Source organism: Diabrotica virgifera, chromosome 3 (genome assembly GCF_917563875.1).
Source record: "Diabrotica virgifera virgifera chromosome 3, PGI_DIABVI_V3a".
In the NCBI taxonomy this organism is placed as follows: Eukaryota; Metazoa; Arthropoda; class Insecta; order Coleoptera; family Chrysomelidae; genus Diabrotica; species Diabrotica virgifera.
In genome coordinates, this window is record NC_065445.1 from 25,571,741 (window position 1) to 25,585,858 (window position 14,118).

The window sequence follows — 14,118 nt, forward strand, 5'->3', positions numbered from 1 at the left end:
CACTTTACAGAATTGAAATCGGATTATTTAAGCAGCCTCAGCAATGTTTTAAAGTTATAAACAATTTTTTGGCTTATAAACAAATTAGTGCTGTGGCCAGGAGGGGGTGCTACGGGCTCCTTTATTTAGATGGACTTACCCAAGTTTTTTTATGTATTTTGACCCGTATAACACGAATTTTTTGGGTAATAGTTGATCCGGATGTCGATAAGATTGTTATAAACAAAGAACTTGAGGAATTACATAACATCGATTTTTCGCGAAGTAAAACATTTTTTTTTGTATTTCTTGGGTAATTCTAAGCAAAAAATGTTCTTACAAATTTTTTCGTAGGATGCATAGTTTTCGAGATAAACGCGGTGGAACTTTCAAAAAATCGAGAAATTGCAATTTTTGAACGCGAATAACGTTTGATTAAAAAATAAAATAGCAATTCTGCTGACAGCATTTGAAAGTTTAAGTCAAATTATACCGGTTTTAATTATTTGCATTGCTAAAAATTAATTTTTTTATTATTAAACAAAACTATTTATTTATAAGCCAAAAAATTGTTTATAAATTTAAAACATTGCTGAGGCCCCTTAAATAATCTGATTTTAATTCTGTAAAGTGTATTAGATAGGTAGAGCACCTCTTTATATGTAAAAAAATTAGCCAGCTTCTAAATGGTCTACTTTTTGTTCAGAAAGATTTTAAAAAATTTGAACTTTTTTAAAAACATTTAGATTGCAAACTTATTATGCAAAATTTATTAGGTCGATTTTAATGAAATGTGGTACACGATTTAAGTATGTTACAAAGAATTTCCTAAGCGAATTACTAAGGTTCTAACTGCCACCAAAGTGGTTAAAAAATATTAAATAACAACAGACTTATTTTGCCCCCTTATTTTGTATTTATTGCTATATTGCAGAAAAGGTAATACCTTAAGACATTTTTTACCAGTCGTATATCATACAAAATTCAATTATCTTTATTTTATTTTTGTACGACTTTCTTCCAAAAAAAAATCGTTTTAAAGTTACAAGCAAAGAAAGCAGAAAAAATCGATGTTTTTCGAAATTTTTAAATATTTTAATTTTTTTATTAATGTTCCGGGCATATTTGAGAAGGAGCATAAGTTCATTATTATTACTGAATGTGTCACCTAACTTTATCTGCAAAAATCCGAATGCCATCTCGCACATCCAAAAATAGACGTTTTTTCGCAGATCCTTACTGGTGGTCTGTAGTCCAGATTTTGGCGCAGACCATAATCCTCTTGTAGTGTTGGGCTCTCGATCTAATAGCTGACATCAAACTCTCGCTCAAAAAAATTTCAAAAGGTCCCAAAACACTCCAAAATACTCGCCAGATCTCCAAACAGGGTTGAACATGCTGAATGCTTGTTGAGCTTTCGTATACTCATACTAATATCGTCTTCTGTGCCTCCGTTTTCTGTTATGACAATTCCAAGTTTTCCACATTTTCAATCTGCATGTCATCGATAGTAAATAGAGTGTTGTTCCTTGCATTTATTCTCATGGACTTGATTTTACTAATATTGATTTTCAAACCTATTTTACTGGCTTCAGTGGAAAGTGTTTCTAATTGGTCAGTCACATTTTGGAACCTTTGTCCTAATAGGCAGATATCGTCGGCGTATTCTAGTTCGCGTGTGATTAACGTCCATTGTATCCCTCTTGTGTCGGAGTCTAGTTTGAAGAGAACATAGTCTATTCCCTAGCTACATTAAAAAGAAACGAAGAAAGCACGCATCCCTGTCTGACTCAAGTAAGTACGTCAAATTCGTCACTGTTGATCCCAATGTGTGTCAATCTGCATTTCGCCTCAGTGTACAGTGACTTTATAATGGAAATTATTTTATCCGATTGTTCCCTTAAAAACTCCACAGTATTGTTACGACAGTTCCGTAGATTGATCGTACATAGAAAAAGTTCCTTGACGTGAAAGAAGAAGTAGTCACGTACGAGAATGTTCCAGATGCCATCGAATAACCCAGAAATATCTGGTGACGTCTAGAACGTCAGAAAACCTATAACATGTGACATTTTAAAGAACAGTTGTAATTCAGATTTTGAAGTTTACAGTTATCAGTTTTTTTTGCTAATGGTGGTAGCATGGCATGGTAGGTATGGTGAATTTTTGCAGTTAGGTACCTAGTGTCATGTGTAGTGTGTGTGTTGAGTAAGTGTCTTGTTACTTTGCGAAGTCGACGTCATTGTCTTTGTAAAGTATTGGAATTGTATTGGAGTTTGAATAAAGATATTTTCACGAGGTGTAACCAGGCGCGGATCTAGAAATTCAAAATATTGGGGCCAGACTTACCTCAAATCCAGTGATGCCACAGTTACCGATTTTTCGGTGGATCTACCGAATACCTGTCAAATCTACCGATCTACCCAATTCTCCTTTTTTCTACCGAAAAATCAAAATTCTTAATTTTCAAATTAATCTGCCGATTTTTTTTCTACCGAAATATCAAAATTATTAGAAAATTTTTTTTTAGCGGATAGATTTGGCAACAGAGTTTAGTCAATTTTCACGAATTCTTGAATTGCGTTTACTAGCTTGTGACACAATGTGCGAACCAGCAGATACGAATTGACCGATATCAATTTTATGACCTTTATGACCAGTTCTTTGTCCTTTTATATTATGATTTTGGGAGTAAAATGTATCTAATACCTGAATCTGAATAGTGAATACTGAAGGATTGTGGCTTATTTTGATAAGATAATTCCAAACTAAAAATAGTATTTATATTAAAATCTTAAAACAGGAGAAATTTATTTTGCACATTTTTAACTTACAGTATTTCGAATTTCGACATAACTAAAGAACATTAAAAATTTTTCTCGTTCTCAATTGCTTCAATATCCGACATTGTTTTGTTTTTAAACGATTATAAAGTGTAAAAAATCATGTTTTTGCCTATAAAACGTTTAGAGTTGACAGAAAAAAATAATAAATAATAAAAAAATACTTATAGACTAAATACAATAGGAGTCTGGTCTAAAGCCTGCTTGATTAGCTCGAAATTCAACCTTGTTTATTAACCTTTTGATGGTCGTGAAAATTTTATTTAGCAAGGTTATTCCTCTCCAATGTTTGCACAGTGTGAGGTTGCCCTTTTTTGGAAGCTTAATAATTTTACCTTTTTTCCAGCCCGCTGGAGTGCGGTTTGTTTCCCACACCTCTCGGATTATGGGGAGCCAAAAGTTCAGCAGTTAGTTAAGACTTGTATCAAATCGTGTGTTACGCTAACTATAAATAGCTGACATTGACCCACTAGAAAATTCTAGATATAGGCATTCGTCTATATAATGCCCATATCGTTGTCCAGCTGTCCTAGCGGTAAACCAAACAGACCCTTCTATAAACACGTGTTGGGCATTTCATGCTGGCAGAGCCGAAAGACCGGAATTTGGGAATCAAGAAGCAGGTATATCGAGCAAGGGTTCCTTGCCGAAATTACCAGAAGAACAGAATAGTATTTAAATAGAGAATAGGTATTGTAATGTATTCATTAATGATTGTAGACTGCGCGCGTTTATATCCAAATTACGTTGTCGGTAAATAAATGTATATAAATTTGACAGTTTGAATTGTTTGAATTTGAAATGTTTTAGTGAAGTAGTAAATGTAAATAAATAAAAAAAAACTAAATAAATAAATTGTTAAAATTCATTATACATTAGAAGAATTAAAATCTTAACGCGTTTATAGGTATAATATCATAAATGGTACATAAGTACTTACTTTTATCAGCGGTTGAAATAGGAAACTTCCGGGCGGTCCCGGACTTTCTTGCTCGGCCGCCTGTGACGACATCTGGGCCCTCGCCTGCCGTTCCCGCTCACGGAGGCGGTCTCGTTCCACGCTGAAACAAAAACATACTTTTTCAACGAATATATTCACGCCGAGAGAACGTATACATAGTTAAGTTAATAAAATTTATAAAACAGAGAAACTTGGCTAAGTGAATAAAAAAAGTGTTAGTATAATTTGTGCCATCCGGTTTAATTTAGTGTTGAGGAAGGTGTTTCGCCATGTAGCAAATTTTATTGTCTTAAGTTAGAAATATAAACGGCAGTTAAGTCCACATATGTTAAAGAAGATGTAATATGTTGATAATTGACTAAATGATTCCAGCTGTGACACTATCAAGTGAAGCCTTGACCTACCCTATGCAAATTCAAATTCAAATTGCGGTTGATGGAATGATTGTCATCTTTCAAGAAATTGTAGCCATTATTGTCATTTGCCGGAGTTAATATGATTTCATTCTAAGACGATATCTTAGTGTAATCTACCGACATGTTTTGTTTTGAGAAAACATAGGGGATGGAATGATTTGAGAAGGATCCAAACGTGTACTTGTAGCTCACTAACTTGTTAAGAAAACTTTCTTAAAGCTTATTTTAAGCGCTCTTTACAATGATTTGACAAATTCTGATATCAGATATTACTTGTAACCACGCTCAAAAAAATAAAAGCGATCGGCTGCCTTTTTTATGCAATGTAGGTATTAGTCCTTTATCAGGTCCTGCAGCTTTTTGGATAGGTACATCAACTTGAAATGACAAATTTCTATGGTATAGTGTGATACATATCCTATATATAGGTTGACTTTAAGCTGCAACGTCTTTTATTAGTGTTGACACTGACAGCATCATCTGTTGCAAGTAGGAAATTGTATTCCAATGTAACCGAAGATGAACAGGAGTGTGCTCAAATGCTGCATGACATTGAGTAAAAATATTGTATAACAAAAGTAGTAAGTAAAAATGTTTTTAAGCAATATTTTGGCTTTACCTTGAACATAAAATGTTTATTATGGTAGGGGAGCAAAGTATGCTAAATTTGCAGTCACTCGAGCGTTATGGAGACCTATTGGGTTATGATTATTAGGTCCTAAAACCAAAAAAAGTTAAGTAAAGTTTTCCATTTAAGTGGGGACTTTCCATTTTTTAATTTAATTTTCCATTTCCAACAATCGTTTTTTCCGATTATAGCGCCATCTATCCATAATTCGAAAAAATGTCTCGAATAAAAGTTGCTTATTTTTACGTAAGGAATCTAAATCTGCAATAAAAATTTGGGAGTCCCATTTAAGATTTTAAAGTAACCCCCACCCCACCTCCGTGGGGGGTTGTGTTTGATACCATTCGATAGATTTTTTAAAATCATTTTAAAAGTGTATTTTGTAGTTTTTCGATCTTATCGCACCATCAATGCAAGACTATCACAACTCAAAAATTGCCATTTTTTGTTTTTTATGAATCTGTAATGGTAATGGGTAGTCTAACATAATGAAAGAGTATTATAACTCAAAATTTAATATAAGACATTATTAAACAATATTAATGTTAAGTTATAATACTCTTGCATTATGTTAGACTACCCATTACCATTACAGATTCATAAAAAACAAAAAATGGCAATTTTTGGGTTGTGATAGTCTTGCATTGATGGTACGTTATGTTCATTTTGCGAAATATCGCGGGGTTTGTATTTAAAATTTTAAATTTACCACCCACCCCTCTCCGTGGGGGGGTCATGTTTAGTACCATTCGATAGATTTTTGAAAAATATTGAACACCTATTTTTTAAAAATGAATAACCATTTTCAATCTCGTTGCAAAACGAAAATACAGCCGAACCATATTCTAGTCCAATCAGAGAGTGCAGCAAGCACCTCTACCGGTTTCGAAACTTATTAGTCTCTCATCAGGAGGCACATACGCTACTCTCCCTGATCCAACCAAAACAAACCCCAGCGTGCATCCCGGATCGCAACGAACGAAATGGCATAGATGCCCTAGCGGCAACTGCTAGCAAAAAGACTAAGTTTTCACTCTAATGGCATATAAAACAACATATTGCTATTCTACATCCCACCAGAATGAAAACAATGGGAACCTTCTGAAATTGTAGAAGCCTCGGAGGTGTAATCAGAGAAGGTTCCCATTGTTTTCATTCTGGTGGGATGGTATTTTTTAGTTTTTCGATCTAACGTTCATTTCGCGAAATATTCGCTTTATGTTTGTGAAACTTTTTGACTCACCCATTTCCTTACGCCTCGCTCAATCATCAGATTTTTGAAATATACCCTCTTTTGCATGTACTTAGCTTATCTTATCTTAATCTGACAATTTCGAGTATTTTTAAGGATATATTTTTTTCGAGCCCCCCTTAACGAACTTCCCTGTGTTAAGAGCTAATATATGGTAGAGGTAAATACATCTGCAGGGTATTCAATCGAAGCGAAGATCGGTCGGGTATGCGCATTTTATCAATGAAATTCGATAGAGGTAAATACATCTGCAGGGTATTCAATCGAAGCGAAGATCGGTCGGGTATGCGCATTTTATCAATGAAATTCGATATTTTTAAGACATTCCAGAAGCCGCTACAGATAAAATGTTTTAACAACGCATTAATCATTCCGAATTAGTGGATGGATATTAGTACAGTTAAAATAATTAAAACGATAATGATTTAATGAGTGAAATTTAAAGTTTTTTCTACTTTAATGACAAAAAAGCAAGCTCATTAGCAGAACCCAATTAAAAATTATTGTGCACATCATATTTGAAACATTATTTGGTTAAAAAATATCATTTTTGTTGGCAAAAAAAATATTAATTTGTTTGGACTAAATTACAGTTCTGATTATCTTAAAAGAGATATGTTACTATCAACATTAACACAGTGTTGTTAAACTGAATTTTGTTATTTTGAGTGTAATTACTCCGAGGGTACTACAGGTTTCTCCCCATGTCATAATCTGACGCGCTCAAGTAACTGCAAAAATCCCCGCTTGGGCTCCCCTACCATTACCTTAGTTTCTGAAATATTATATTATACAATGACGAAATACCTATGTAACGATAAAATATAACCATACGATATAGTTCGTTATGATCAGCTTGTTAAGAAGCTTTTAAAAATATAAAAATATACACAGTGTTCCATTAAAAGTAAAGCTTATAGACAAAGCTATGCTTACGTGGATCACCCTGTACATTTAAATTTATGTTTGAAAAGTACAAATATACATATAAAAATCGAAGAGTCTCAACGTTTTTTATGATTTTTAGAAACAAGGACAGAAATAATAATTTTATTCCCTAAATGAGTTCCTCGTTTTCCATGTTGGTAAATTTATGAGATACAGTCACAGAGCTATAGTCTTTTTACTACAAAAGCAAGATTACGTAGGTCAAAATCTCTGACGTAAGAGCACTGTCAAAACATGAATGTGACTTTTCATCATGGCCACGTTAATGTCATTACTTGTCAGATATTTGCTTTATTTTTGTTTACTGTACAAATAATATCTCTAATTCTTTATTCTAATTAATGACGTCAATCGGTTTTCATGTCTTGTCGAAATATATTAATAATACGCCGAAATATTAATTTGTAATGTTAATTAACGTAAATAAACATCAACTTTAAAATTGACATTTCTCTAGCACAGCTATACGACACCCACATGGAACTGTCCGATTTCCCAAAAGTGTCAACATGATATTATAATAAGGAAAACGTAATCGTGATTACATTGAGGATTTTAGAATCATGCCTATTAATTAAATAACCAAAAACATTTTTTATTATTAATACTTAATATAAATTTTATGAAACAATCCTTTAAGTTAAATAATCCAGAAAATAATAATTTTATTTAAATATATTAGACAATCGTAAGCTACTGATATGACAGTTCTGTGCTGCTACATTTTTACTCCATTACACAATTTAATTCAAAATATGTATAGCTTTAAAACACTGTACTGTTTTTTCAAAATACCTACATATTAATTAATACAGCTTAATTTAAAAACTATTGTAATTATTGTTGTGTACCTATACTATTGTGTTTGTGTTTGTATTGAGAAACATGCCAAATCAAAATGCTTCTTTAATAGATTATTTTGAACAAGAACGAAATAATAGGATTCCCTTTTACCATCAACTGCAGAGAAGTAACTTGAAGAATTTAGATTTCTTAGATTAGGTTTATTAGAAATAAGATTATTACATATTAGGATTAAAGGTCAGAAAGTTTTCTTATGAATTTTAGCGTTTGCAGTACTTAGTTTTAAAAATATTAAATAATCTATTTTAATGATTATACCTACACTATGATAATATTGTTGTTAATTAATATATTTCGGCAAGTAATGAAAACCAATTGACATCATTAATTAGAATAAATAATTATAGATATTATTTTTATAGTAAACAAAAACAAAGAAAAATATCTCTGACAAGTAATGACATAAACGTGGCCATGATGAAAAGTCACATTCTAATGTTTTGACAGTGCTCTTACGTCAGAAATTTTGACCTAAGTAATCTTGTTTTTGTAGTAAAAAGACTATATTCAATAAGAAAGCACGTTTCTTTGAGAAACGTGCTTTTTTCTCTTTCAACGTTTGAGAACCTCAGGTTTAAAACAAATCTCATTTCATAACACAAGCAAAAAATTAAAAGGTTTCGACATCATTTTTCGCGACTCCAGGTCAAGGTTCGCACATCACACATATTGTTTGTATGTACGTATGGATTAGGTCTGGATCCCGCGTACCAACAAAAAAGTTGATTAATAGCAAGCTGAAAATTTGTTAATAGCTTAACGGTGTCTAGTCGGACAAACTTTGATATACGGGAACATTGGAACAAGGGAAGTTTTAATTGTGGAACAGGTTACTAGTGGAGTCACTGAAGGTGGATATTACCTCCGATTTCGTTGAACCTCCATCGATTTTCATGAAAATTGGTGATCAGTTAGAGGATACCTCAAGGAACAAAGGTGACATAATGACAACTTGCGCTTTTACCCTGGGGGTGGATGCCACCCCTTCTCGGGGGTGAAAATTATTTTATTAAAAATGATACCATCAATCGATATAGGGACAAATTCTAAGCAAAATTTGTTATATAAAGTTATTAATATAAATTAATACTTTTTGAGTTATTAAAGATCAAAAATTTTAATTTTTCGTAAGAAAAATGCATGTTTTTAACCGATTTTTCATAGATAACTCAAAAACTATAAGTTTTTACAAAAAAGTTATTATTACCAAAATTGAAGCTAATAAAAAAATAAACAAACTCCTTACCCAAAAAATCTTTTGATATTAACTAAAAGTGAGTTACAGGTAATTGAATGCATACTTTTTTCGGCGAGTACCCAAATCTAAGTATTCAAGTTTAAATTACGGGAAAATGATGCACTTTATAACATAAACTTATTAAACATTTGTGAAAGTACTTAGAAATATCTATCAAACGAGATACCGAACCAGTTAATAGCATTAAAATTTATGCTCCAAAAATTTTTCAAACTTTCTCTTTTAAAAATTTTTTCAAAAAATCTTATTGTTTTTTTTTTAATAACTCAGTTAATTTTTAAGGTATCAGGTTCACCTAAAAACGGTTATAAAGGCTATTAAATCCCGTTGAACTTAATCTTTTAGACCCATTATTTTTTTTAAATCAAAGATTAAATGGCCACGGTTACATGGTTCTCGCAGCAAAATTTAAGTTTTAAACGTTTCTATCTCGGTTATTTTTCACCCTACAGAAATGATAAACAAGGTATAATATTTGATACAGAAAAAACTAAAATTAGTTTTTTACCATTTTTTACGTATATTGAGTAGTTTTATAGTTATTATCAAAAGAAAATGAAAATGACAATAATTTTAAAATTTCAGATTTTTTAAAATTATATCTTTTCTTTAAAAATATGCATTTTGAACCGGTGAAAATTATTAAAATCATTACTTATGCTAATACAAAGAAATTTTTGTAAGGATTAGTATAAATTTTAATTTTTGTGGAAATGGCGTATGTTTTATTTTACACTTTTTCCTAAAAAATTCGAAAGGGTTCTCTTAGTTTCATCATAACTTGCTTAATTTTAATGCTATTAACTTATTCTGGAGCTCATTTGTTAGATATTCTGAAGTACTTTGATAAGTGTTTAGTCGGTATATTTTATAAAATGCATCGTTTTCCCGTTATTTAAGCTTGAATACTTAGATTTGATTACTCATCGAAAAAAATATATATTCAATTACCCATAACTAACTTTGAATTAACATTAGTTTAGTACTTTGAGTAAATGGTGTATTCAATTTTTTATTGTGTTCAATTTTGGTAAGAATACCTTTTTTGTAAAAGCTAATAGTTTTTGAGTTATACGTGAAAAACCGCTTTAAAACATGCATTTTTTCACGAAAAAATAAAATCTTTGATCTTTAATAACTCAAAAAATATTGATTTATGTTAATAACTTAATAAAACAAATTTTGCTTAAAATTTGTCGCTCTATCGATTTGTGGTATTATTTTTAATAAAATAATTTTAACCCCAGAAAATGGGTGTCATGTCACCTTTGTTCCTTGAGGTATCCTCTAACTGATCACCAATTTTCATGAAATTCGATAAAGGTTCAACGAAATCGGAGGTGAAAACCTTCAGTGACTGCACTAACAGGTTTCGAACATCAGACTACGAAAACGTCCCATGTATTTTATCGGACAGAACTTCCAATTGATTTGTTACCCTTTCATTAAACTCTCATGTAAAAATCATACTGCTATTTATCACAAACATAATTCCTGTCATTTGACATGTTCTGCGTGTCGGACTTTTTAAAATACCCCACGTATTAGTCGGACAAACATTTTTCATATACAGTAAAACCCCGCAAATCCGAACTAATTGGGGGGACAGCCTGTTCGGATTCCGAAAAGTTCGGATTATCCGAAAATTAGCCTAACTAATAATTCAAAGCTTTCGTTGTCGTTGATTTTGAGTCGGAACATGTTCTAGTACGAGTGTGGACAATTTTTTGGGACTCTAGTTGACTAGAAAGTTTATGTTTAACCTATTTAAGCACTACGTATACCGGTATACAGTATGTATTCATTTTTAAGAAATTTTAAAATGTAAAAAATCCTACATTGTTCAATTCTCTAGTTTTACTCTCTATAATAAATATGTTTTTAAATTTGTGTCTTAAATTTTTAAATTTTTTTCACTTTTCGTTGGTCCGGATTTGCCGAACGTTCGGATTAGCGGGGTTCGGATTTGCGGGGTTCTACTGTATTATATCATAAAGTTTGCTATTGAATAAACTTAAAAACAACCTGATAGTTTTCACAATCATAAACTTGTCAGAATGACAAATTCCACATTCCAAAATTAAAACTTCCCCTGTTCCAGTATTCCCGCACATCAAAGTTTGTCCGATTAGACACCGTTAAGCTATTAACAAATTTTCAGCTTGCTATTAATTAACTTTTTGAAGTTATACTTCTTTAGGCACGAGGGTAAATTTTTATTTTGCTGAGCGCATGCGCACACCGACAATATGGTATGAAACGTTATGAGGGATCTGATTGGGTGTTAAAATCATCTGTCAATAATTGTTCAAATGAAGATTCTGGATAAACAAAATGTTGTGTATATTAGTTTTTATTGTTGTGAGAACAGTGACAAAAAGCAAGTTCATAATTGTAGTAACTTTTTAAATAGTTTTTAAAAGCAACAGGTACGTACTTTATTGTAAATGTTTCAGTATTGTAATAAAAAAATTACAAATTAGGTAAATACCTATTTGGAAAATGCACCTACCTAGCTAGTAGGTAATGCTTTGATTTACATAATTTGATTACCAACAAAAATTTCCATCTAATATATTGCTTTTTTACTCTATATTTTGTCGTATTTTAATTCCACAAGAATCAAACTTATTTGATTAAACTAACAGAATAAGCAACTGTCAAAAAATTTTTAAAACGTTTCAAAAACAAAATGATCTAAACCTGATAGACGAAGGTTCAATTCCCAATTCAAATTTTTATTTTTTTATTTTTTTTATACATGATTGTAAGTATATTTATTATATTTTTCTTTTTAGAAAATACGTATTTAGTTAAAATTCTCTCAACAATTGTTCAGAAATAATTTCTTTGGTTTCATTTTTCAATGTGTTTGCGAGTGTTTTATTCTTTTATTTTTGTAATTTTTCGTATTGTTTTAATAAAAATTTTTGGAAAGTAATAAGTATTAAAATTAGATTAATATTTAAATAAAATATAAATAAACTGTTTAAAGTATATTGATTTCGTTGAAATCATATAATAGAAGTATAACTTCTTACGTGCGTACAAAGTACAAACACATTCTTTTTTTTTTGGTACGCGGAATCCAAGCCTATTTGTACGTCTGTATATCGACAGTTTGTTGCGGTGATATTTTATGCTATTGTTATAACGTTGTTGTGAAGTGTATGTGTATAATGGAAACCTTGTACACGAATGGACGTATAATTAATTGAAATAACCCGAGACAAGTTTTCAGACTCATCGAAATATTGTCGGTGGCATGTCCGGAGCACTTGTCAAGGTTTATTTTCTTTTTTATTGTGTGCATAAGGTTTTTATGGAATATTTCGTTTGGGGATATCGAGTATGTTTGACAATTTTTATTATTGAAGTTATACTTCTTTATGCGCGATTGGGAGTAAATTTTTATTATTCTGCGCGCATGCGCACACAGACAGTATGAAGTTCGTTGCTAAATCCAAAGAATATAGTTACTCTCTCTTAAGGTCTATATTCTTTGCTAAATCTTTTAAGTTATGTATATATCAACCCTAAAAAGGTGTGGAAAGAATATATTAGTGTTTTTAGTAAATATATTCATTATAATTTTTGCGTCTTTGGATATGTCTTCCTCGAGAGTAAGATAATACGTATTATTAAAACATTTTTATAATGTTTATACTTCACTTCGTTTATTTGTTACCGCGATTGGTTTGCTTGATAAACCTATGTCCGCAAATGTTTCGTTTCCGAGATACGGGATGTTGAATTTTTTCTTACAAAGTGACGATTTATTTATTGCTCTAAAACCGGTTAAGATATGCAAATAAAATTAGGTAGGTTTTAAGAGGTAGTTATTGCGCATTTTCGACATACAATTAAGAATTTTATATTCACCATTGGCGTGTATACGGGTCATATTACTCGCATGCACGCCAATGGTGAATATAAAATTTTTAAAGAATAAGAATAAAGGCAGTTTTTGTTTTCATTCGATTCAGAGTTGGACCACCATCTCCATTTATAGCTATTTCAGCATCCCATGCATCTTCAGTGAAGCTATGCAGTCACAACTCTGAAACGAGCCTATTTAAGGGAAACCATCGCGATACAATGATTCCACCTTTTGAGACGCAATCTAGAGACATCTCTCGCAATACGAGGAAAACAACGAAAAGCTCTAGATACAAAGTTTACTACATACTTTTTAAACAATTAGAATAATTGAAATAAAAATATAATAAACAATATTTTAAATCTAAGACTTTTCGTTAATAAACTGCTTTCTGGCTGCATCCTGTATCTCTGGCTTTTACAATATATAAGCAAAAGAGACGATGAAAATAGGAGAAAGAAAATAGAGGACACTTTGGCCACGCATTTACCTTCTCTTCGTCTAGGAAAAGGGCCGAAAGACAGTTTCTAAAACTCAAATCTGAGTAAAGATGAAAAAGAATAAAGGCAGTTCTTGTTTTCATTCGATTCAGAGTTGGACCACCATCTCCATATAGCTATTTCAGCATCCCATGCATCTTCAGTGAAGCTATGCAGTCACAACTCTGAAACGAATATTAACAACCCTGCCTATTTAAGGGAAACCATCGCGATACAATGATTCCACATTTTGAGACGCAATCTAGCGACATCTCTCGCAATACGAGGAAAACAACGAAAAGCCCTAGATACAAAGTTTACTACTTTTTAAACAAAAAAACACCAAAGAACCTTGTTTTTGAACCAAAAACCCACTAATCCTGCACTATTAGTTATGACATTATAAATTCCATACAAGTTATTTCAACAATTGATTATACAGATCAAGCAACGATTTATAATTACGTCGGTATAATAACCGTTGATTAAGATTAATTAAACCCAGAAGACAAGTCGAAAATTACAAAACTTTAATTAAAGTCCTGAACCAAATGCTGCATTATACACTTGGCTACTTTGCTGCTTATGTCACATATTGTTTGCTGGGAAC

General features: G+C 31.6%; 1 protein-coding gene across 6 annotated transcripts in view; it reads right to left on the reverse strand.

The window, feature by feature from the left end:
• The window catches only part of LOC114349504 (AF4/FMR2 family member lilli), a 692,430-nt gene that overhangs the window by 404,024 nt on the left and 274,288 nt on the right, over positions 1-14,118 (reverse strand). For all 6 annotated transcript variants that reach the window (XM_050647824.1, XM_028299898.2, XM_028299899.2 and 3 more), the window contains one exon: positions 3,763-3,883. In XM_050647824.1, coding sequence (XP_050503781.1) covers positions 3,763-3,883 — 121 coding nt within the window. The remainder of the gene's footprint in view (positions 1-3,762; positions 3,884-14,118) is intronic.